The sequence below is a fragment of the Netta rufina genome (genome assembly GCF_964035555.1).
Source record: "Netta rufina genome assembly, chromosome: Z".
In the NCBI taxonomy this organism is placed as follows: domain Eukaryota; kingdom Metazoa; phylum Chordata; class Aves; order Anseriformes; family Anatidae; genus Netta; species Netta rufina.
Window position 1 is genome coordinate 7,619,601 of NC_140126.1, and position 26,769 is coordinate 7,646,369.

Consider the following 26,769-nt stretch of genomic DNA (forward strand, 5'->3'; position numbering starts at 1 on the left):
AGGATTTGAGAACTGATATACTTAAAGTCTTGTTCAAGGTGTGCAAAGAAATGGCACACACAGACTACTGATCAGTCAAGCAGAACTAGTATTTGTCCTTGCAAAATTGTTCCCCTTATTTGAAATGTAAAAAGATACAAGTTTTCCAATCAAAATACTCTTTCAAGAAGCTACCTATTTGTTTCAGCTTTTTTTAATAAGAATTTTTTAAATTTCAAAATTCTCTTCAGATTGGGCATGTATTCAGGAAATTTAAAACCACACTGAAAGTTAGTGAAAACAAATTAACTAGGCATGCATCGAACAAAAATAATGGTTACTGTGTTCAGATTTTGAAAAGCAATGTTAAGGCAGATGATTCATGTAAGATCATAATTCTTATGCAAAAATTTGCCTGAATGGTTCTCACAATCCTAGTACTTAATGTTATATTCAGTGAACTGTAGTTTACTAACAAAACTTATTTAAAAGTTTTATGATAAAATGGAACGTGTATTTCCTTTTGTTTTAAATGTTGTAAATGTACTACTCCTACATTATTTTAATTTAGTGTTTTGTGAGAAGTTGAGCAACTCAAATTCAAACCTTGGCCTTTTTCTTATAAGAGGGCAAAGTATTAGAAATTACATGAAAATACAGGCAACTGTTTTTAGCTCTGAAGTAGTATGAAGGATTCATTATGAATTTGACAGTGTATTCTAGAAAAACATCTTCAGTATAAACCAATACCTCAAATGCCAAATACCTCATATCCTAGACTGCTCTTCAGCATCACCAAAATACTTACTGCAAATTTAACAAGCTATTCATGCTAATTAACATACAATTTCAACTTACCAGCTACAATCCATGTATTAAATCAACAGAACTTACATGCTGTATGTAGGCTACACTACAAATATACAGCTCCTCAGTGATGACCAGTTCCTTTATGTCTAGCATCAGTAGCTTTAGGTGAACTGTCCTCAGCGTTCAGCATGTCACCAGAGGATATTGCAACACTTACACTCATTATCCTGTAAAGACCCACTTTTCCAAGATGGTCTAACTGCACATTTTGAACAATTGCAAGTTGGTGTGGAGCCTTTATTATGCTAGTATCTGAGATCCATGTAGTTTCATGGCAGCAAAATAGTTAAGGAGTCCCAGAAAAGAGCCTGAAAGACTAGATTACACTTTCACATGGCTCCAGGTTCCACCCCTTCCAAGTGGACTTGTTATTTACAGTGGTTATGTACAGCTCTACAGCCAGAATGACAACAGAATTTTAATCAGGCTCATGCTTCCTACATTTTGATGTGTAACTAGTTTACAACAAAAGCAAGGGAAAAATTAATTAGCATTTACTCTTAACTCTTGACATAGCCTAAAGGATTAAAAAGCTTAACACTGAGCATTCAATTTCAGCGGACCAGAGAGAATTGAAAGTCTCACATCAATTTCAATCCAGCTAATGTATTCAAACTAACGTTTAAACTCCAGTAATAGTTGCTCTTGAAAAAAGATTTTCAGATACTGTGACTGCTTAGCAAGAGGTACTAAGTTTAAGTACTACAGATCTGCATTCGTATGCCAGTCCTAAGCACAGTTCTCATTTATATATTTAAAAGTCTGCTTTTAACAACCATCAGAAGCCAGACACTAATCAAGACAAGCAATACATTCATTAGGCACGAAACAGCATTGTCGTGCCTTGCTTCTCAGTCCCTTTAGAGATTAACAAGTAAAGTTTGCCTTACCTATCAAAAACAGCTGCTTATATCTTGTGTATGCAGTCTGGATATCTTGCAGAGATGGAAGGCTGCTTGACAAGTCATCTGTCTTCAGGAGTTCATAGGGAGGTTTGCTAATTGTCTTGTAGATTCTAGATCAAATCATCAAGAAATTAAAGCTTTCTCCTTCACAAAAGAAACAATGCACCACTGAACTACCACCACTGAAGACAAAGTTAGCAGATATAGTGTGGGAAACAGCTGTAAGACTAAGTGATACACACCCATAAAAGTTAATGGCCTCCATACACATCTAAATACTGGTTGGAAGCTTATGACAATACCACCTACAAGCTTAGGACAAGTTTTGCTGCTCTGACCTCTTATACAAAGGGATGTTCATGCATATTTGTGCAATTTTATGAATATTACAAAGAATACTTGACTTCTATTACTGCTTCTTTAGTAGGTGGTATTCACTGGAGGCCAGGCACCAAAACTATTTTAATAGCAGGCTATATAGAAGTAAATCCAGAAAGACCAGATGGACAGAAACACCCAAATCTCCCAGTAGACACTTATTTTTCCTGACTTTTACCAAGTTGTATTCTGACAAGTAACTGCCAGGTCTGCTCATGAAACATGTGAATAAAAAGAAAATATTTTAATTGTTTTGATTCAAGACAGTATACCTGCCTTGTACTTCCTCACATACCTGCATTTTTCCCCTAGGAGGGGACAAAAATGCTAGGTCATATAAAGCTTTGATTTCGACCCAGAATGACCTCTGGAGCCTGAATAAGAGAGGTCATCTGTGAATACCGTACTTGAACACATATATTAGTAAATATCTGTTGTCAGGCTGACTCTTTATTGTCAAGATTTGGGAAGAGCAACTCCAGCCTGTACTTCAGAAGCAAAGCTTTGCAGACACTTGGCCAGTATACAAGAGAGTATCTAGTTTCCTGTTTATTGTAGAACAGGACCCTGCTTTAAGAAAGAACCACAGGAGTCCATGTGAGAATGCAGATCATTATACCTACTGGGAGATGTATCAGATCAAAAGAGAATAGAGCAAAAGCAATCATTTCAATCTGGAAATAGTATCATAATTGACAAATAATTTCTGGCAGAAGATTTGGTACTTAATAAATCATTTCAATAAAAGAAGCTGTTAATAGTATACATCTGCGGTGTGGTTGAGTTCAGATACTCATCACAATGGCTTAACACACCCTTATGGACAACTTGTATATATATATTTAAATATTAGTGGTTAACCACCTGCACTCCACAGCAGAAAATACATATAACAATACCTCCCACAAGTTCAGATGGCCACAGACAAGAGATCAGAATATCAGTTATACATTGTTAGAGCTTACTGCTAGTTTTACTTTCATATTTTGAAACAGCATTAAGAAGAGACACAAGACAAGTAAACTTCCCCATTTCAGAGGAAAATGCTAAAGAACCTGCAGGAAGGGTCAAAAGCCCTTGCAAGAATAATTTTAAAAACAAAAAGAGGTTTAAGAGCCTAATCAAGTTACCATCTATTAGTTCTGTATGATCAACAGGCTCCGCATCTATTATGAAGAAGCAAGAACTATAAACGGTATGTACGGACCTATCTTATAGCTTGCTCCTAAGAGAGAAGTTCTCTCCAGGACCCAAGTCACAAAAACAGTCAGGGAAAAAAGAGCACTAAGTCACTGCTGTAACTCCCAGACAGGCAACTGTGCTCTTAAAGGGATTTATGCTATGTTTGGCATTTTTGAAACTGCTGAGTAAAATCAGCGCACTAACTTGGCTGAAACAAAGTACTGTCTTGCCACCACATAATCAGAGTAGCAAATGTGAACCAATAAATTGTCTCTGCCATTCTGGGTCACTTTATCTAACATTACCTAAGAGCAAGAATTTAGTTGAAAGGACAGCTGAGTTTACAAAAATTTAAAACCTCAGCTTGCAAATTCAAGTTTGGATACAAAGAGTCTGAATTTCACTTCCTTACAAACACAACTAGGCCTATCAGTTAATGATACTTTCACTGTACTTAAGACCTAAAGAATTTGGTGCTGCTTTATTTAATAAACCAGTTTGTACAGAAATTCTTCTATTGTGTATATATACAAATACATATAGGCAAGTAAGCCTTCAGTGATGTTACAGTCCAGCACAATTTACAAGTGATGCTGTTAGGCCAAGGGCTTAAAACCACTCCACTACAGAGAACTACTTTTAGATCTAGCACTTGTTTCCTGATGCGTGCAAGCTTAAAGATATAGCATATATGGAAAAAGAGAAGCAAGGTCCATACCAAGCAAAGTGTTGTGGACAGAATAGCTATTACTGACCCATCCAAGAAGGCTTTTTGCATTTGTGCAGTACTGTCATCCTGTTCTTTGGGAAATGCAGACATTTTGAGAAGAGCAGCACCGTTATGGCAAGACCAACACCAAATCTGCAGAAAGACATTTACCAGGTGGATAAAAGTTGGTAAACTGTCCAGTACAAAATAGTTGCCTGAGTGACTGAGTCATTACAAGATGTTTCTTTATGCTGTGCTTTGAGTGTTTGGTGCATTCAGTGAATCTATCAGTAACAGCACACTCCTATATTTGCACCCCAACTATATGTCTCAGTATACTGCATTACCACTTGGAAATTTTAAGTTAAGCTTTATACAAGCACAGGAAAACGTAAGTATACATGAGATATAAGATTATAACAAAACATTGCTTTCTCAACTGTGCTCATGGGTAAAAAATGGATCAAAATGGCTATGTCCAAAGTATTTTAGAAGATACTCTAAAGATGGCTCTTGTAACTAACTCACACTAGTTTCTCCACATAGGTGGTAGCATTATTCTTACAGTTCAGCCTTGAGATAACTCAATAGATCCTGTCATGCCTTCCCACATGAACTGTTCATGAGAAGTCACCTAGGCACATGAAACACTCCACAACTGAAACAAGCTGTTCCAGTTTGTTGCAGACTTTCCCTATAGCAAGTCAGTCCTCAAAGTTTCTTATTTCCCTTAAACAATTTGAGTCACATCTCCTGCTTGAACCTCTTAAACTGATCTTTAAACTCAATGTGAAATTAAGAATCAGTATCCTTTTCATAAGAATTATGAAAGCCAAATTGGGAAGTTAAAAGTTCTGTGCTACCAATTTACACTAGCAAAAAATGCTGCATCATTACAGCCATACTACTTATCAGTACCCAAGGGTATTGGAGGTATTCAACTCTGAGCATGCATAGTGCTCACCTCAGTATCTAAAGACCATTTCAAGCCCTACATCCCACCTCAGCTAGATGTCAGCCAGTACTCAGTCATGAAAAACAGACTGATGGAAATAAAATTAGTAGTATGTGTGGAGTATAGGACATTAGGCATTTTATTTAAGTGCATGGTGCTTTGAATTGAAGCAGACTACTCTGTTTACTCTACTCTGTTTAGGGGAATACAGAATACTGTGTGCCTCTCCTTCCAAAACCTATTTTCCCTTCTATAAACTAAGTATTCTAGACATGACCTGTTAAAAACAAGTTCAAAAATAATATGCAGTAACATCTGAAATGTTAGTTGAATTGTCTTCTCAGTAGAAGAAGCCATGCAAATATACTTACAGGAATGCCTCTGCCTTCATACTTCAAGATAGTCTCTTCAGAAACACATATCGGAACAACAAAATATAGAGGCAACCTAAGATGATAAAAAAGTTTCTTGCACTTGAGAACTGAAAAAGGAACATCTCCAAGCTCCTTTTAACAACAGCAAGTGCTCTACCCCACATGATAATTACTTATTCACTCTTACAACTAGAAAAGTTTTAACTAGATAATTATATTGTCCTCAACACCCTTGCTTTATTTCCTGCTGGATAATGTATTCTCTTCCAACCTTGAGATGTTATTTTCACTGCAACACTACCCTGCCTTTACAATGCTGCAATTAACTCCTACATTTAATTGTAACATTCAAAACTGATCATTAAGACTGCCTTGGCTCTCTCACTCTTTGACATTTCAAAAATACCATTGTAATGCTGGATAACTACTTCCATTTTTATTTCTTGTAAGCTGTTTTCATAACAGTTTAAGGATGCCATTTGATGTATTATGAATTTCCAGCATCAGACAGCACTTTTATGTTAAAGGGCCACAGAAGTAATGACACGTACTTAACCTCAGTTTGGGTCTCAAGACAGCTCCAGAATGAACAAACATGATTTAGCTCTACTTTGAAAATTAGTCTTTGTTTCCAAGGTCTGTGAAGCTTTTCAGGATTTGACTACTGAACAGTAATATACCAAGTATTGTATAGATCTCAAAGGAATCACCTACAGATACTCCCTAGCAAAACTGGCAGATGAACACACCTTTAACCTTCCACTACAGGACATGCAATTTAGTTTCCATTAGCACATTTGCAGATATACTTCAAACCAGTTACTTGAGATACTTAGTCCGTCTCCGTCCCCAGCTAAAACAATAAGAAACCTCAGTTGCATGTTAAAGTCTTACCAAAGTAAAGATACAAGACCAATAGCATCATCTTGACTGATAAGTGTAGGTACTAGGTGTACAGATTTTCTATTCCACATTAAGGTGGTATTCTTCACCCCTGAAGATATTCAAAATTTGACAGATTAAGCCTGACCTAACACTGAAGTTCAGGGTTCTGTAAAACGACCTGGAGTCCCAAATCAAAATGGAAAACAAATCCTACAAAATGTTATAATGCTACCTCTTGATGATGAGCATTCATTTTTACAAGTATTAATGAGATGTATATATAAACATTGTCATTAGACAGGGCAAGCTTACTTTTCAGAAATTCTGTAGCCTTCATTGGTTGTCACCACTTTGTATTGCACATTCCCTTTGGTTCGCTCCAACTCATTGCGCCAGTCCTCAAGAGTATCAAACATGACCGTTTGGTTTCTTTCATCTGTTAGACATCAATTATGATAATTCAGATACTGCATTTTGTTTAATGCTCATTCTTTCATCAAAAACAGGAGTTTCCCACTGAAGACAACATTTCAGGCATTTGATAAGAACGGAAAAATTTATTACAGCAGTTAGACTCAGTTAATTCAACCCAGATTTCTTCTGTATTTTTATTTAGCCACGTCAGCAGCAGTTACAACAGCAGGCTGATTTAGCCACAGAACTTAATTACAAGCCACAACTTAAGGAGCGATGCCAATCATCTTAGACACTGGTCATAATTAAGCATCATGCAACACTGAAATAGCTAACAAATACCAAGCAGAGCTACAGTTTCCATGGCAGACATGATGGCAAGTTGAAACTTTTTACTGTAAGAAGATAAAGCAGTTGAAAAACCTACAGCTGGAAATAGAACAGTACAAGCTGTAGGAGACAAGTTAAGATTTGAAGAGTCATACCACCATGCAAAACCCAATTTTTAAAGAATGAGAAGTAGGCATTTATTACTGAAGACAATTGTGAAATTATGAAGGAATTCTGATACAACACTTTAATGTTGCTATAAAAGATTAAGCTTCTTCCGCATTTGCTTAGTCTCTACCTGGAAAAACTTATAATCTTCCTGATGTTTGTAGTTCTAACTGAATACCAGTTGCAGCTGAAGCCTCAAAAGCTACCTGAGCCAGTAACATACCCTTGCAGCAAAGAAAGCCAGAGTATTCTCAGGCTGCATTAGCAAAATCACTGTGTATGGGTTGAGTGAAGTATGGATTTCTCAATTCAGCACAGGTGAAACTGCGGACAGAGTGCTGTATGCAGTGCTAGGCTCCCCAGTACAAGACAGGCACACTGAACCAAGTCCAGCAAAGTCCCACTAAGGGCTTGCTGAAGCACCGGATATGAGAGCTGAACACTGGGATCAGTCAGGCTTGGAGGAGAAAGCTGTATGGGATCTCAGTGTGTGTAAATTCCTGATTAAGAATGAATAGAGGAAACAGGGAGTAAAGATGGAGCTAGACTCTCAGAGGCATCCAGTGACATGACAAACAGCAGCATACACAAGTTAAGATACAGAATATTCCATTTAAATGTAAAAGGAAACTTATTTGCTATGAGAACAGTCAAATAATGAAACAGTTTGCCCAGAAGTGTTGTGGGCACCACTCTCCTTGCATATATTCAAAATCCAAATGGATGTGGCCCTGGAAAACCTCACCCAGTTGATCCTACTCTGAGGGATGCAAGGCAAGTGGGAGGAGTAGATGGGCATGCACACAGATTTCCAGTTTTCACATAACCTCAATTGTTTGTAATCATGAAATATTTCAATAAGTCTTTTTAACACCACAGGCACATCAAAACATCCTTCTGCATGAGGGGCAGGTGTTCCTGGTGCACCAAGAATCAGGTTAACTCAAAAATGTACTATTATGTCAGGTGAAGTCAAAACTATGAAATGCTAGAGAATGAACTAACAACTGTTTATATTAAACTTTGCAGCTTACTATGTTATTAGTGAAGTTTGATCAAGTGGGAAGGTTATGTAATAAGTTAGCTATGAGATAAGGAGGAAGTCAGACAACTACCCAAACCTCATTATGCAAACCTGTATTTTTTTGTAGATGTCTGGGAGAAGCAGATTGCTTGTAAGAAGAGCAAAAAAGGGAAATTCTTTCCATCAGTTGCAACTGCAACTGTAATAATTTAAAAATTAAGAGCAGGAAGTTTGGTTCACTGCAATGGTACAGAACACCATAATAAATTAAGCAAAATATTTTCTAGATGAGACTACTCTGGGCAGAAGCACATGAAAAGCATTTGCATATACTGAACAGTTTTCAATCCACACATACTACTCAGAAAATTTCTGTGCAACTCCACAAAGATCAATCATAGATGATTTAGATATTTTGATTTTTTTTTTTATCAACAAGTCATTTTTCTCTTCTCATGCATTGTTAGAATCTTCAGAAGCAAACTGCTAACCAGGCAGAGTCATAAAGTAAGTGCAAACTCAGCTACTAAGTGTCCCAGACTGCTTAAGGAACTAACAGCATGCAACAAATACTACCTAAAAATATAAAAACATTTACCTGTGTTATTTGGGGCAGCTGATGCATAAGAGAACAAAAACAAGCGTTTAAGCAGCTTAGGAGTCTGGCTATGATGAATTATGCCACTGACAATCTAGGAAAGGACCAAAAATTAACATCCAAGCAGACTAATAAAACAGTGTAAACAGTATCACTTTTTAATCCTCTCTCCCAGGTTTTAAACAAAGTTGTTCCATGGGTTCTATCCCCAACAGCTGAAAAGTAACTTTTGGAAAGCCTTCTCCATTGTCTGTAGAACATACATATTTGACTCTGTGAGAAACATTATACATATTAAACTTACAGAATGTCTCTTATTATTTAAAACTACAAAGACTCCTAGTTTAGAGTTCAAATTAACTCAAAAGAATTCAAATTATCAGAAAACTGCTTCCATATGAGCAAGGCTTAAGTTCATAATGTAGTAAAATAATATCTTGAAAACACAGAATAGTATTACACGTTGGCCTAAGTTGAAGCTAATTATATGCAATACTCTCAAACTCTACTTCTCTTCAAAGAGCCAGTGCACTTTTAATTGTTATACATGTTACTAAATAACGTTAGTTTAAAAAAATACCCAAAACTCTCTCAGAAAGCACTTCAAATTAAAGGGATCTCTCAGAGTACACCATATCCTTCTCTCATCCCCAGTGAAGAAACCAACACCCAACAGCATGCTTAAAAAGAGGAAAAACACAAATGAAGTTACTATACTTACTCTTTTTACTTCCTCTTCTTTTGTGAATCTCAGGCAGAAATTAAATACTCTAAGGTCTTTACAGTAGATAATTAGCTTCTCTGGGTATTTTCTCAGTTGTCCAGTTAGAAGTTTCTTTTTCTCATCATAAACTAAAAAATTAAGTAAATATCAAAAAACTTTGCCATTACTTGGTAAAACTATCCCTGCTTGACATCTCAAAATTCAAGAAACTAATTCAAGCCCAAGTCAAAATAAGCACCATATAGCAGCATTGCAAGCTGTTGTGCTGATACGCTCAAGGTTTTTTAAATAAACCCACTCAAGCTACTCACTATAAAATAGGAACTGAACTTAAGAGCATGCCAGCTGCTCAGTGATTACCTCTGTACACATTCTGGCTGCACAGGAAGTTCAAAGTTTTGATAAACATAAAGAATTTAGCAGTTTTGACAAAAAGAGTCCCCAGGCAACCATCTGTATTAAGTTCCCTAAAAGATTTTTTTTTAAACCATCATAAAGCCTTGAAGACAACCATTTGTTCAGTTCTGTTTGAGTGTACCATTTCACATCTTCAAGTACAGCCAGATAGGCCACTGGAAAGGAAAACAAATACTGTCTCACAACCATGCTTCAATATTCTCCCTAGCCCACTCCTTCACCAATTCACATCAACACACAAATACTCTGAATACCAGCCCAAAGTCAAGCTACTCAATAAAGCTTTCCCTACTGCATACAAACTACCAGCCTCACTCTTGTGTACTCTTTTTTTAAAAAGCAATACAGGCACATCTGTAGGCCCTGCTGCAAAACATCAAGTCCTTTTTGTTTGTCTTGTAAAGTAAAAATTCATTTTTTACCATCTTTGATATCTACAAGACATGAAGAATCTCATGAAACAAAGATCCCTTAGATAAACAAGAGGTTATTGAGGAATGTCACCTGTACTGCTCTGCAGTACTACTGCTTAAATAAAGTTAGTACCTCTGTATTTATAGGAAATAGTTGGTGCATTGGAATAAGATACTTGTACACCTATCTTAACCAGAGAGTTTGTACAGCATGAATCGCAGCATTTTGAAGGAACTGTTTCATATGTCTCAGCAAGGTAAGTAATCAAAATGTAGACTGGACAAGCTTCACAGATGAAGCTGTATTCTGACAGATCTCATCTGCCATTTCATCAATTAACCTCACTGCAGTTGCTCTTTACAGACTGTCCACACCTAGTTTCAAAAGCAAGAACTCTACTACCCATTTTCTAAAACAGGTGTGGGTATGTAACAAGAACACTGGCATGAGAATTCATTTAGAAGTATGATGCATGTTAAATTAAGAGCTGACCTACCTCCATAGATTTGATCTACACATTGCAGGGTTATGTCATTTTCTCCTATGATCTTATTCTTAAGTTGTGGCTCCTAAAACAGGAAAAAAAAATCTCAGGAATCTCACACTAAACAGTAGCACCTTCTCACAAGTGAAGCATGTATTTGGTACATTTTAATATCAGTTTTATTTTTATAAGCTGTGCAAGGGAGAACACTGAACAGTTAGTAAATTACAAACAGATGCACATTATATAGGCATAATTCATAAACTGCAGATCCAGTTTGATTAAGTCTTAATTATGCCTGCAACATAGATAGTTATTACTTTTCAAATAACCTCAAAGTATGCATTTCTATTGAGGGTCACTTTTTAAACTAGAATCATTGCAGTAAACAGGAAATACAGTAACTTGATGCAATCCAAGCCCTTTTTACGAAAAATTTCCTTGCTGTGGGAACCTGGCAGGAAAAGATACTTATTCTCTGTCTTAAGAGAATAAGTATCCCACGTCTTCTTGAAATACATATTCCAACCTAAGAGTCAGATTTATCACTAGGCAAAATAAAGACAACTCTGTTCTGTTAGGCTCCCTTCAATTGCACTAATTCAGAGGTTAAAAAAGGATATGGTGAAAAGTTAACTACACTTAAACATTTATGTTAAATACTACCAGAAGGCTTATGGTACACTCCACGAGCAAATTATATTTTACATGAAGACAGCTGTGAACAGCCAATCTCATTCAAATGATGTTCAGGTCTGCGCTACTCTGTATTAAGTGACTAACACCAAACTTCCACTGAGAGAAATATAGTTGACCTCAGCATGCTACAAAACTAGGATTTAGCAAGCTAGTGATAGAACAGAAATTAGCAAGGTCGCTATGGGGTTTAACATATACCTCATGTGATCTGGGGAAAGGGCTCTGAAGCTTTGTCCAAATTAATTCCAGGCAGTCCAAAAATCTCTATTTTGCTGCAGAAGCTTTAGTTCTCAGCATTAAACTCCCTGGAATTTTAGCTTGAGAAACTTCGGATGACAAACAATATGTCAAACTATTCTCATTCTTGTTCACTTTCAAAGTCATCCTGCACTCTTGAGAATCATAGCTAGCTTCTCCTCCACTTGTAACACCTGTATTATGTTCCTCTAAATTTCATAGAGCATCACACGCTCTAGCATATCCACAGAAGTGTGGTGTTATCACTCCTCTTTGACAAAGTGGAGTGATAATGTTAGTTTGGGCATCTAAAAAAGTAAACTAGACTCATTTCTAAGAACTGGGAACTTTTTAGTTTCTCTAGTGTTTGTCAGCTTCAAGTCTTCGCATTTGACACCTGACTCTTGAATAACACAGAGCCACAGGGCAAGCATTTATCTGGAGCATTTCAATTGCATATCAGCCCACTCAGTCTTGTGCAACCTTAGAATGGTTCTGCACATGTAGCCCCAGTTTACAATTGTTTGATATTTCTAACACTTCTAACAACACTTTGACACTTCTACAATTGCAATTAGATGAGCAGTCAGAAATCAAGCTTAAATTAACCACAGATTTACCTTTCAAACCAATCCTTTCTTTTAACTTAAGCTTTACATGATTACCAATTCACAAGATATAAAGAATTATGAATCACATCTAACTGTAAGTGTCCACATACAGACTTCGGATATTTTCACTGAAATAGTCATTAGAGACTGGGGAAAGTTACATATAGACCAGATAGCACAGACTGATCCACATGAAGCTTGTGATCATTAAACTTTCCATAAATCTATATGCAGTCTGTGTTCTTATATAAAGGAAAGGTAAGATTTAATCAAAGAAACACTATACTTCTTCAGAGCCTGTTTGGTCATAACGAGAAGACTTGTCTTCCTACATTATCATCTGAAGCAGAATCATCATCAAGGAAAGCAATCTTGAAGTTTGTGCATACAAGTTTCCCACAGGTGCCACGATTTGACCCATCTTCATGTATGTACTTGTATACTGTGCTTGCCTCACATAGTAGCAGTTCACCTGTATAAAAAAACATAACATTAGTTGAAATAATGGTATGTCAGTTATCTCAAACACAGTATTTACTTCCCAACAGTTTCTTGTAATTGTGTGCCTGAAGATAATTCATCATTGTTAGGCAAAGACTAAGAGGTAGCTCCTGGAACAAGTACTCAGAGCTTCCCAGGTTGTTACTAAGATTTCAAAGTATGGCCTGAACACTGTTTAGCTGAACAGATTTAGGAGTTCTTTATCCAGAAGCATCTCTATTATAGCCAACTAACTGGTGGAAGAATAATACATGCAGTAGCAAAGAGACACCACGCAAACATACACCTGAAAAAAACAAATCCCAGTAAATATAGTTAATATAGTCAATGAATAATTTGAAAACTGTTCCAGTTTTCCACACTGCTAAACTCTTAACAATACTAAAACAAGCTCATCATAGTTAGTTTTTTGTAGCTTTGACTGGAGATGTTGCTGATTTTATAGGCCCAAGCACTATCTTAAGGTTCTCAAACAAATTTATATAAATAATGGTCAATGAAATTTTACTATTCAAATTAGCAGGAACTGATCTTCAAGTTTAAAATAAAGACAGGTTTTAATGGGTGAACTGTCAGACTAGTCGTTACTAGAAAGTACAAAAATCTGACAGAACAACACATTTGAGTTTTTAGTTGTATATTATGTTAGCAATGTCATCTTTCCTGACCTTGAAAAACACTAAGAATTTTTAAAAAAAGAACTGTAAATTTAACAATAAAATCTTAACAGTGAATGAAGCGTTGAAAGGCCTGAACAGCTCAAACTAGAAGCAAAGCAACTAGAAGTTATGTCTCTACTAGTTCTTGGTCTTTGGTCCCAGGACAAAAGGCAAAGCCACCTTTAAGAAGCAGGACAAACTGAAGTATAGACAATTTGCCACATGCAGCCTTACCTGAAGATACTGTTCTCTATATAAAAAATTCCAGTTTTTATATTTTTTCAGTAATCCATGCAAATACAGATACTTAAAATATTCAACCTGTTTGAGTGGTTACTCACAAACATCTATTTTACTACCATGGACACAGATGTCATTTGGGTGTTTGCTGAACAGTTAGAATCTTTGTAAGTAACAAAATACTGTAAATTACATAATTCTAAACATACAAGTTACCTGGTAATAAACGAGGATTTACTTCCTTTTCTATGGGTTCCTTTATCTGTATCTCCTAGAAAGAGAAGAGTAATTACTTCTTTGCAAGATCATATCTGTAATATATGCTGTGACTGCACCTTCTCTTAAATTCCTTACATTCTAGCTAATATGAAAATTACGGAGAATACTTACAAACTAGGGACAAAAAGACTGCAGTACGCTCTTCCATTTAAGGTCAGTGGTCTACTGGCTAGATAAGTTAAGTTGACACCCACAGTGTCAGTTAGAAAAACAAAAAAGGAAATGTATTACTTGCATAAGGAACAGACAAAAACAAAGCATTACTAACACTGTTCACAATTTTTCAGTACAGGGTATGCGTAAACCTGATGCATTACATCATCTCCCAGAGTTCATTCAAAAGCTTTTCCACATGACTAAATATTTGTTTCTAATGTACCCTTTGTAATTTTGCCATGCTTCATCCTTCATTACCCATTTCTACTTCTCTTATATGCATTACTGCAAACAAAGTTAAGTCACTTGAACAGTACTACTAAAATTGCAGAGAAAGGGATTTCAGAATCCCAGAGCAAGGAGGTAAAACAAGTCACAGGATATCCTTTAGTTTGGACTCAAACTGCACAGAACAGATCTATTCAACTCTCAGTATCACTTATTCTATCCTTGAGGTGCTGACAGCTGGGCTAAAAATCTCCAGCTGAGGGACTATGAAGCCAGAGGACATACTACACCCTTCCTGCTCAGCCCATCAGAACTTCCTCCTGCAGCCAGAGTCACTTCACACGCACTGGAGTCTTCATGGAAGGCTATTAGTTAATGGGAACCCCCCAGGGAGCCACAGCAAACTAATTTTAGTTTGTGACCAGCATCCAGAACCAGATCTTGCAAATCATGGCAAGCAATCAGAAGGAGACATAAGCAATAGCAGTTTTGCTGGATTAAACACAGAAAAAAAAGCCCCTGAGAGCATAAAAATAGCCTCCCTTTGCCATTCACATAAACACTTGCTCTCAAAGCTCAGAAGACCTAAAACAAAGCTTTAAGGAGACATAGCAAAATTAGAAACACCAGGAAACTGTCATGAGAGCAGCAGAGGCTTTCAAGGTAGGCTGACAGTGGTAAAGGTTCACAAAAACCAGAAGTGGTAGTGTCATGAAGAAGAGTCGCTAACTGTAGCTGGCAGCTAACACAAGAAAACAAAACATTTCATGGCCTTTGACTCCCAAGTCTGAATCTTGTACAAGTCATTTTTAATCAAAGTTCATGTTTTCAAGCTAAAAAATTATTATACAAATGTGGCTCAGGCAGAGCACTGCTGCATTCAGATAAATATGAGTTTTCCCTGTGTTGTGTCTTCACCACCAGCAGCTCTAAGCTAAATGTTGGGTTGCCTAGTGTCTGTATAGCCGTGCCTTCTGTCATCACTGTTTATGCACCACTAAATGCAGCACTGTTCCCTCACAAACTATATGCCAACCATTACTGCTATAGAATAAAGTAATATACTAACTAGGTGTTTTCTTCATTAGCCTTTGCTCTGCAAGATCTCATAAGACATGTGAGAACTTCTGGGTATACAGGAATAGCTTAAATTTCGCTCTTACAGATATGAGCATCACTATGTTAATGCTGTGAGAAAAGTAGACCAAAAACATAACTGACCCCAAAAAAGTCCTTTGAGCTCACATCCATCTTTTTTAAAGTGCAATGAAGCTTTTATAACAGGTTCAAAATAACTTGCCTGTATGATAGAAGTGGTTAGAGGGTAAATTGTCTGTCTTCTGAAAGCAGTGAGAATTTTAATTAAATGCATCACAGCAAGAGACTTCAGTCAAACAAGAACCAGAGCTAAGATTTAAAAATCCAGTTTCACTATTTGCTGACAAAAAAAAAAAAAAAAAAAAAAACAACACAAACTGAAGTGCTTACTGCAGGTAGAATTCCTATACAACAGCTTCCAACCTCTGAGCCTCTAGAAGCAAGCTCTATTTCAGAGTCAACACATGCATTCCCATAATAAAAGCATAGATATTTTAAAGACAGTTTTCATACAGATGCACTAGGGATGGCTACAATGCAAGTAGGGAACAGATGAATATTGCTAATGAATACATTCTGCCTCGCTCATTTTCCAAGGATGGATATTAAAATGTTAAGTTCTACTGACATAACATTTCGTATTTGTTCTTTTTAAGAGAGAAAGCAAAGATCTCCATGAGGAAAAGCTGTTAGCTTGCACTGATTCCTGGTGAGTTATGTAGGAACCCAGAAATTCAGCTAGTCTTTCTTCTCAGTTTGAACTTCATTTTTTTAATGGTTACCACTTTGGGACAATACAAATCTTAGTCACTTTAGTCTGTCCTTTTTCCTCAACATCGGTTTAATCAGAGGCATGAAGCTTATGCCCCTCTGCCTCCCCTTACACCCAGGTTTGTGCACCTACATGGTGAGATAATTCACAGTTCATAACATCAGCTGGGAAGTCTGTACTTTTGCTATGCTTGGTTTTCTTGGTACTGCCTATTGTTAGCAGAACTGGCTCATGGACAGAAGATGAGCAGAGAAACAACAACAGGGGAGCATCAGAAGCAGGTCTATCCCCTTGAACAAGTTGCTAAGTCTGCTCAGGCCTTAGGAAAATTTTACCCTTTGACCATTTGCTGAAATTAAGGACACAAACCACTCGAAGTCAGACACCTCTACATAGATGTTTCTTCACCTGGAGTTCCTCATTCCAAGTGCCCCACACAGCATATTTGTAGTTCTTACTCAAGACACAACACAGAAACCCTATTATCAGGGCTATCTAAAAACAGATACCTAGAGGACACCATGCAAGAAGTATGGATTTCCCCCCCAAAATTATAGAAACAAAGACCTCTGCTTCACTGGAGGCTTTATAGAAGCTTCTTACTTTGAGGTGCTTCCCACACTTACCATGGACTATGTTCCTCTTCCCAGGTTATCTGAGTAAATAGCAAGAGGCAACACATCAAAACCTTATAGTTATTAATTTTAACAGTACAGAGTACCCAGTCATACTGAAACTGCAGGCTGAAAGCATGTCACACCATACAGATTTGTTATTCACCATCCTTCTCATTAGCCCAAGCCAACCTCAGCTGAGCAGAGCACAGCACTACAACAACCCTGAAGTGCCCAGGACAGGGGCACCATGCTCTGTGCACATTCTCTGCTTCAAGAGCAGCAAATAATCAAGAAAACAGTTTTCTTAAAGGCTCACCTCTTCTATTATGAATATTTAGACAGCCTAGGGATTTACCCAAGTACAAGGAACAATCACAGTTTGCAATACCCAGGGACTCCATTCAGCTCTCTCTGCAAAAGATACTGCAGAGGGTCTACAGGGTATTCCCCAGGTCTGTCTGGGGAGGTAACTTTTTACCAAGTGCTGAAGCATATGAAAGCCACAAACATCGAGCTCAAGGCAGTAAGGTCAAGCAGCTGTTATGCTGCATTAACAGGGTCCTAACAGTTCGGGCAGGAGAGGGATCCCACATCCTGTTCTGCATCCTGGAGACTCACCACAACTGACAGCAATTCCTCACCTCCCACTCCACAGGGAAATAAACTGTGGACAAAAAAGGGGAAGAAGTGAGAAACATTCCCTGTATGTCTGCACCCAGATTACTCTGATTTTGTCATGAAATTAAGAATTTCTTTGAAAAACTTGCGAAATGCATATAGAGGCCTAATGATACAGGATATTGCTCATCTCTCATGCCAGAGAGAACCATATACGTGGTCTGTTACAGCAAATTACATGCTGTAAGCTCTGAACCTATCTTACCCCACAGTGAAGTTTCCACTTGCCCATAGCCTGACATCTTTGCCAGAGGTAATTCCAGCAGTGGAAAGCAAAATTTTAGTAAACATGCTGGGGAAAACATTTATTAGGCTCATGTCATGGAGGAACAAGTTGTCACTTCCAAGGTTTCAAGAGCACTGGCTGAAACATCTGTTCTTTCAAGGCTGACAGCAGATACTGCTGTGAAAACGCAGAGTATTTTAGTATTATGTAGCTTTCACAAGTAATCACTCCACAGAACAGCTCTACATTATGCTCAGGCTTGCTGTGAACTTCATTTTGATTATGGTTTGCTATAAGGCTGAGAGGGCGGAGAAATGTATAGTTAAGAAAGCTATCTTTCAGTTGTAAAGTTAAACAGTATAATGAAATACTTGCAAGTTATTGTGCTAAACAAGTGAATGTGCTATTTCTGAGCAAAATAAATCAAATTAATGTCTAACAGCTCTACTGAAATTTCATAGAAAAACAGAATACTGCGAACACAGCATATACAGAGCATTCAGAAGCAAACCAGAATCCATGCTTGGTATTTTCTGAATGACTTCCTTGATCAAGCAAACCTAACCCCATGTCGTATTCTGTAAAATCCAGGGGAGATACTTACTATATTTCAATTAAAGTAACACTGAAAATAATCTCTGAACGCCTGTTTTCCTTCCTTCCCTAGCTCCATTATCCAATAGCCCATTAGATCATAGCACATGTTTTCCATGGCTGTTTCATCTTTTATCCTTTCCTCTTTCCTTACATTGTTCTCTTCATCTCCTCTGACTTCAGTGCCTGGCTTCCCCCACGTCAATTCAGAGTCCAGCTGCCCACTTCAGCAAATTTTCCTCCTTACACCATGCTTCACCTCCACTACTAATTCAGACAGAGCATCGGAACACATAATACAGCACAAAGATTTACAGGGAACAAGTATTTGTAGGAGCCCATATTTTCAAGGGCTACTTAACTTCCACCTACATTCCACACAGGACACATTCTGCATTTAATAAATAAGCAGCAGCTGGCACCTCTTTCAAATCCTGCTTTGACTCTACACACATACCCATTCACAGAGCTCTGACTGGGCAAAGCAACCACTGGGCACCATTACAGCTGTTCTGAAATTATATGGAAGAGCATTACAGGATTTACAAGCAAGAAACAATTTTTGTTTGTTTTAAATTTAAGGGCAAATGTAAGAACTAAAATCTTTCACATTACTCCTTATAGTATATAACTTCTCAGAATGCACACAAAAATAAGCAGTAAGCTTCAAACCAAATTTGATACCACAAACTTTATTCAAATTGAGATTTTTATGGGAAGTATGATCCAGCTTGTTAACCTTGCAAGGCTTTTCCATTTTGAAGTTGGAAAACCTGAAATAATTCACTGGTCCCAGTTTCTGTGTCTCTATAGACAAACAGTCCTAGCCTGTGATCAGACATGTCAAAACATTGACTCTCATACCCTAGTGCTCACCCCATTTCCTGCAGGGTAGCCAAGTCTGTCCTGAGGGGAAGTGTGTCATTAATATCAACATCCTATGGGCTCACTCTCAACAGACCTATGATTGATCTGTGGTTCCATATAGCAGAGCATAACTAGGTTATATTTAGTCAGTTGTCAAAAACTCCACTTTTCCAGACATCCTGGGAAACACAGCGGAAGCCACCTCACTTCCTTAATAAATAGGATTTTCTGCTCATACCTTACTTCCATCTTGCCATATGTTATTAACAGGAACTGAATTCCTGTTTCTCTTCATATTCAAACAAAAACCTAATGCATTTTAAAGCTAACTCGATTTTATTTAACATTACCTCATGTGTCCCTCACATGTGAGGAATGGTGGCTAAACAAACTGGGACTAGAAAAAAAATTCAGCTCTACCTGCCACACTTTCTTATTGCGCAGCTCCCCTAACCTAGAGCAAGGTTTCAAACAACTTTCCAGGCAAAGGAGGACAAGCCCAACAAATCAAAAAGTTGCAGCATGAAGGACTACACTATAACACTACTATATTGCTCTGTATTGCATCGGGGGTGACAGAAAGTGCTATTACAAGTCAGAAGCATAAAGAGAGACAAAGCAAAGCCCCATACACTCACAGGCAATCCCACCACAAAGTCAGGTTCTAACGCAATATACCCTCAAGCTCACAAAGCCCCTGCACTGCACTTCCCACCTTCTGACAGGGTCTACCAGAGGAAACACCACGCTAAACATATCCATCATGCATGCACTTCCCCAAGCATCTGCTACTGAGAGAAGCAGGCTATCTAGTATCTGCCCTAGCATGGCAATTACATTACCTCGATGACAGTTTCCAGTCGACCAAACTAGGAGGGACTGAAGTATTTCCACTGTTTTACCTGTCTGATCCCAGTTTTAAAACTCAAGATGGCAGTTAAAGCATACATAAAGTTTATGTTCAGGAGGTGGTTATTCTCATGTTCACACAGAATACAGTTCCTTGACAGATAATCACTTCTGCTTATTTGAGGATAGCTACCATGCTCTTCCAGATCCCCAAACAACCTCAACAAGTTTCACCATATCTCTAAAGTTGTATTTCTAATCCGTGTAAGAACCACTCAAGTCTTCAGCTTCCTGTGTAACCATCCCATAAGGCAATTACAGGTTGTCAGAAAGGCAGCAGTGCCTGACAGGGCAATGAGTTAAACTTGCTTTACTTGCTACCAGTGCCTGACCTCAGTTTCAAGGAGCTTTTAGGCACTGCAAAAAGATGGTAGTTCTGTGGCAGAAGTCATGGCTGTATTTCAAAGTTTCCACTGCAATAGCCCACAAAGTCCTTAAATGTAAGTGCATCAGGGAGATGGTTAAAAGCAACAGGAACAAATAAAAAACAAGTGAGGGCAAGCTCTGATACATCAGGATATTTCATTAAGAACCTCATCTTCCAGTTTAAGTACCTTCGTTATTGTTCCTGCAGCCATTGAGACCTGAGGAGTTACACTACAGTAGTTACCATCACGTTAAAGCACCCTTTATTCATTGATGCCTTACCATACCACATATGACTTGCAGCTTTTACCATTGGTCATTTTTTTCATGAAGTTTAATCGTCCAGCATGCTTGTTTTAATGGTGAAATATCTTCCAGTAAGTCCAACAAGCGAAGCTCCTACTTTCACAAAAAATTCAGCTTCTTGAGTGTAAACGTTTTTGTTTATTTGTACTACGTAAACACCTTGCTAAAATGAAAGACTGACTTCACATGGATTTATTGGCAGACTCACGAAATCTTTGTACCTATTGTTTATATCCTTTTTCACCAGGGAGTATACAGAGAAGACAGAAAGCTTTTGAAGTAAAATTACAAGACTACAGGTCATAAAGCTGAGGGGAAAAAAAAAAAAAAAAGAATAAAAACAAAATTGCTACCAGTAACAAGAAAATAAGCTTTAAACAGCACAGTTGCCTTGAACAGGCTGCAATAACCGCATGGGTGCTTTAGAGGCACTGAAAAATAAAACAACATTCTTCAAGGTTCTGTCACTGATAAACCCAGTACTAATTAACAAGGAAAAACATTTTCCTTTAGTTATCAAGAGGACAGAAATCGAGAATAATCAGTTTCCCACATCTCACAAAGAATTCTGAAGGAAAAACAAGGGCAAACGGCTAGTTTCCACGAAAATTAACCTTCCCGGACAACTGTTACTCGCCGGCTACCAGAACGAGCAGAGCCCAACCGCAGCGCTAACAGCACCAACAATACACCCTCAGTGAGCAGACCTCGAGCCAAAGCACCAACAGAAGGCTCTGCAAGAGACGGGACTGAGGAAAGAAACCCCCACAGCCCCACGGAGACCCCACAGCCCCACGCAGGACCCCCCACAACCCCACGGAGCCCCTTCAGCCCCCGACCCGCTCTCCCCGCCGCTGCGGGGACCCGGCAGCCCCGCTCCGCCCCGCACCTCCGGGCTGACGTAGGACACGAAGGACGGTTTGGCCGCCTTGGCCCCGCTGCTCAACATGGCTCCGGCCGCCCCACCGCCTGTCTCTCCGTCCCCAGGAGCCGGCGGCGCCGCCACTCCCCAGGGCTTCTCCTTCAGCCGCTCCGCAGCAGGAGCTGCGGCATCCGGCGCACGTAACCGCCCCCGCCGGCCATTTTGTGAGGCACCGCCTCCCCGCCGCGCCCGCCCTGACTGGGCAGCGCCGCCATCAGTCACAGGCGCGCCCTCCTCCCATTGCTGAAGCCCGGCGTCGGCGCCGCCTTTGCGCAGCAGCTAATTAGCGCTGCTAATTAACCCCCGGCTGCTCGGGTGCTGGTGGAGGCTGAGGTGCGGGGCGTGGGCGGGGCGGGCTGCCCCGCCGCTGAAACAACAGCTGCCCAGGCGGCGATTTGCATGCGGGGTAGACTTTATGGAAATATATATATATATATATATTTTTTTTTTTTTCCCCCCAAATAAAGCATGCTTTATTTTAGTGTCAGTAGGCTGTAGGACGTGGGCATTTTTTATTTGAAAATAATAAAACAAAACAAACAAACAACAATGTATGAAATATTAACGATAAGCATGTCTCATTTCCTCCCACTCCTTTTGCTGTAGTGTTCCGCTTTATTTACTCCAAGCCCAGGTGTACAAAAAGCAAAGGCAAAAGAAGTGCACGCACTTTAGCTCTATAAACACTGTCAGGACTCTGTAAGGCAGCATTTATAGAGCTAAAAGGTAGTGACTGGCAGTTCAGAAGGAAATTAATTCCCCTTCCTTCAGCCCGAGCGCAAAGAACGAGCAGCCCTTCGGATTTAACCGCCTTCTGCCTAAAAATAAATAAATAAATGGATGAATAAAAAAAAAAACAAAAAAAAAAAAAAAACCACCGCAAACCCCAGAAAACTCGGAGGCTAGGTTTCATTAGCAGTTTCACAAGGGCTGCCCTGCTGCGTCATCCCACGCTCTTGTGTTTCTCCCCACAGCTGCTCCCACCCCATTCCTGTGCGCTGCCTCTGCTCTCGGCTGCGTGGCCCATGACATTACACTGGTTGGTGTAAGTCCAGGGGGAGGGAAAAACTGGGATATATGCAAAGAAACAGGATAATACATATAAAAAAAAAAAAAATAAGGGTTGGGAGTTAGGGTGGCAATCGCAGGGTTACCTCAAAGCACTCCCTGACTTTACAGCAGCCTAAGGCAAAAAGCAGCTGTTCGATGGCATAGCACATATGGAAGGGATGTTTTGACACTGGGCCAGAGTCTTAACTCGGATGGAAAGTGCAAAAGGAGCTTTAATTCCCACAGAGCACATGGGAATTCTTTCTTCAACTTCTCATCAAAAAAGCCCAGCATCCAAAAAATCGGAATGTGGCCACTGCTTCACATTAGCCAAACAGCCCCACAGCCCCGTGTCCACCCCCCAGATAGAAAGTAGGAGCAGAGGATGGGGGCAAGCAGGAGTGCTCTGTCTGGGGGCTTACTCCCCAGGACTCCTCTGTGCTGGGCAGAACCCACTGCAGAAGAGATTTGAAGCTCTTTTCCAGTAATTTGAGGGCCAGATTTAGATCTCTGGGTTTTCATGTTTTTAGAATGGAAGAAACAATGCTGCTAAGGCAGGCAAGGTAACTTCCCTCAGGAAAGTACACATGCATCTAAAAAGGCCAGCTGCCACCCAAAGTCACTATGCCCCAACAAACTACAGGGCACCAGGGGCTCCATTCCCTTTCACCTCCTCCTGAGGACCTCTGCGCTGTCTTCTCCCTTTCTCAAAATCTGCAAGATACATGAGGAGTGTTCACAAAAATCAAAGCTGGTTCCTGGGGTGGTGTATTCTTGCTGTCTGTCGTCTCATGTAACACCCAAATTCCAAGTCTAGTTCCGTGCTTCCACCAACTTTCAGTCCATTTCAAGATAAAAGTGAGCATATCAAGTGCTGTCATTTAAATTAATTCAAATTTGGATGCATGTCAATGACAATCATGCAAATGTGGGAGAGTAAAACTTTGTAAAGAGTCAAATTCTAGCTTGTCCACGGGGCTTGAAGGACATCTGGTATTTCATTGCCCTCATTTTATCCTTTTTTTTTAAACCTGCTCCTGATATTTTGCATTCTTTCTAAAAATATAATTGCAGTATTTACCTCTACAAAGCCATCCGCAGGAGGGAAACTCACAGAGCAGCTCCGCTCTTCCCATGAACAGGGATTACTTTGTTAAAAAAACTTACATGCCATGAATTTGAGTAATTCCTTGGGCCGAATTCCCAGCTGTGCCCAGGGATCAGTGGAGCAGCTGATGAAGGGGGCCCACAAAGGAGCTGTCTGCAGCTTTCCTATCAGCTCACTTTCAGAGATCTTCTGAGCTACAACAAATCGTATCTCCTATTTTCTTTTTTCTCCCTCCTTGTCAGGGTTCTGTTGGCTCTGTGGGTCCCACACAGCCTGCATAAGGCATTATCCCAGGCACTGGCTGGAGTGCAGTTGGCGAAGATCACCGAATACGGCTTTATGCCACATTTCAGCCTCTCTGCTGATCTTCAAGCCAAGCCCACCCGCAACCTGAGTTAGTAGCCTCTGGGTGTTTAAAACTGGTGTTGTGGCAACACTTCTGCTGGGAGACATGTCCTCTCTTGGGAAGGATCCGAATGTTTGTCTCCTGCCAAATCAGATCTGGAGTCAAGTCAAAGATCTATTAATTGAATTGTTTGTGATGGCAGAAATGCCTTGCCGTCATTCTTCAGGACTCCAAGGAAGGAGATTCAGAGAGCAGCCCAGCTTGGCACCCACTCTTCATCTACATTCATGGAGATACAGTTCTCCTCCCTGTTACCCACAGACTTTCTAGGTTAGGCAGGTTTAACAAAGTGAGCAGTAAAATCCATTCCTGAGCACTGAGCACGCTTGAATGACTACATCTGACCCTCCCTACTTCCTTATTTTGAAGAAAACAGAGGGATGCTTTGCCCTACTGTAGACCTGCAAAGGCACAGAGGGATGCAGAGCTTCTGTTCCAGGATGGGAAATCACTGGCAGGACTCTGTGGCTGTGCTGCCCCTTGGAGCCCTCACCAGGGCTGGATCCAGAGGCTGCTTCCAGAAAATGCACTTCCAGTGGTGACACAGGTAAAGATTTTGAAGTCGCAGCTGGAAGGAGAGACTCACAATGAGAAAGCTCCTATTTATAAAAGTCTCCTGAACCTTTTTTTTTTTTTTTTTTTTTTTCCAGAAAAGCCACCCAGATAGAATTGTAGGACTTTTCTTGTTTTACTCCTGTCTGAGCATTACAAGAAAAGTTGTCCTAAGGTGTGAAATCTGGATATTTCTAGAGTATAATTGGGCTGATACTCCCCAGAGCATTGCAGATGGCCATGCATGCTTAGGAGGCAGGAGGTATCCCAAAAGTGTTGGATTTACCCTGAGTATCCAGAGATCAGCCACAGTGAGTCTGATACTCCCTATTTGCATTGCTCAATTAAATAACTCATAGTTTATTATATTAAAAGGTACGAGACCACATTGAAGTAGCTGAAAACAGTGTGCAAGAAATGTGGAAGACTTAATCCTAACCTGGATATCAGATTACTGGAAATTACCAGAAGAAAAAAAAAAATGAAAATGCGAAATGTACTGCCATGTCCTGTGGGTAAAGGTCAGCGAATCTGTCTGCCCATAAACAACCAGCAGCTGTCTCTGCTCTACACAGGTTAAGACAATTTCATATTAAAAGTCTTAGCTTTATATAAATTGAGAGAGTTCTGTCAAAGTAAGAAGCAGATGAAAGAAGATTATAAAGCAATGTCTTTAGTGCTGGATTGACACTTTCATCTGCAGGTGCTTTCAGATGTCCTCTGGGACCTGGTTCCCAAACTCGGTTCAGATTTCTTCCTTCACAGTCTGGCACCTTCATAGTGAACTTCAAGGTAGCATTTGGAGCTTGGAGCTCTTGTTTTTACTCTCAGGTACTGAGTATATGGTCAGAGATTGTGTAATGCTGTCCTCCTATATTAATCTTTTGTGTTTTCCTTCTGTTGCACTTGCTTTCTCCACTGGCTGCATAGTGTACTTACATTTTTCAGTAACGTTTTCTATTCATTGTTGGGAATATCTCTAGGGAGGGTTGTGTGTGCATGTCTGAGAGGTGACACTGTTGCAGACCATGAAAAAAAAAATCCCCCAGTAAAGGCAAAGCAGCACCGTAGCAGCTTTCCTCGGCAGAGCCCTCCTGCTACGACTCCTGCACCATCCTCTGACTCAGCTCTGGGGCAGGATGTGCCTGGTTCCTCTCTGAAGGTCGCTGAAGAGATCCATTTTAACTTCTGAAGTGAAACTGTCTGGGAGGTCCCATGTGGCCATTTGTCATGACTCAGATGGCAAACAGCAGTTCCTTCAGCCCTAGTGATGCAGGCCATTACAATTTTGCATCCATCCCCTAATTACTAAATGTTCCATCCCCTAATTACTAAATATTTTTGCTTTACAAGGGCCTTCCAGAGCCCATTGAAGAAACTGAGATTTTTTAAGCCCTGGTCAAGTGTCAAGCCAGGTATTAAAAGGCAGTAGAGAGATGCCATGAGAGCATCCCACCAATTACCAGGAGGGTTCACGTGCCATTTGGGGTTCATCTGCCAAAACATGAATGCAAGACTTTATTAACAACAACATAATGAAGATTAGGACGGAGGTGTTCACTGCTGAGAACACACCCTGAAGCAGAGTGTTTACTGGAGTCATACAGACGTACTTGGGAATTTCATGTTTTAAACTTGAGAATAAAAAGCAAAATATTGAGAGCTGTGAAAAGTGAGGGAACAAAGTACTTCACTTCTATTAGCAGAACCACCTCCTTTTCTTAGCTTTAAGTGGGAGAAGAGGAAGTAACTAATATCTCTAATCACCCAAGGAAGCACATGCATCAGAAACAAAAACCACAGGAGCTAGGGAAGTTCTCCACCTTTTTTTAGCTCTCCTGAAAGCAAATGCAATTACTTGGGCATGCTGAGTCATCT

General features: G+C 39.5%; 1 protein-coding gene across 1 annotated transcript in view; it reads right to left on the bottom strand.

The window, feature by feature from the left end:
- Window positions 1–21,860, bottom strand: part of MTMR12 (myotubularin related protein 12) — a 32,127-nt gene extending 10,267 nt beyond the window's left edge. Inside the window, exons 1-10 of the mRNA XM_084304618.1 lie at window positions 21,743–21,860; window positions 13,974–14,028; window positions 12,690–12,829; window positions 10,823–10,895; window positions 9,493–9,623; window positions 8,772–8,865; window positions 6,550–6,673; window positions 5,350–5,425; window positions 4,070–4,176; window positions 1,740–1,864 (exon numbers count right to left, since the gene is read on the bottom strand). Of these exons, the coding sequence (XP_084160744.1) occupies window positions 1,740–1,864; window positions 4,070–4,176; window positions 5,350–5,425; window positions 6,550–6,673; window positions 8,772–8,865; window positions 9,493–9,623; window positions 10,823–10,895; window positions 12,690–12,829; window positions 13,974–14,028; window positions 21,743–21,802 (985 nt within the window). The 5' untranslated portion in view covers window positions 21,803–21,860. The remainder of the gene's footprint in view (window positions 1–1,739; window positions 1,865–4,069; window positions 4,177–5,349; window positions 5,426–6,549; window positions 6,674–8,771; window positions 8,866–9,492; window positions 9,624–10,822; window positions 10,896–12,689; window positions 12,830–13,973; window positions 14,029–21,742) is intronic.
- Window positions 21,861–26,769: the final 4,909 nt, after the last annotated feature.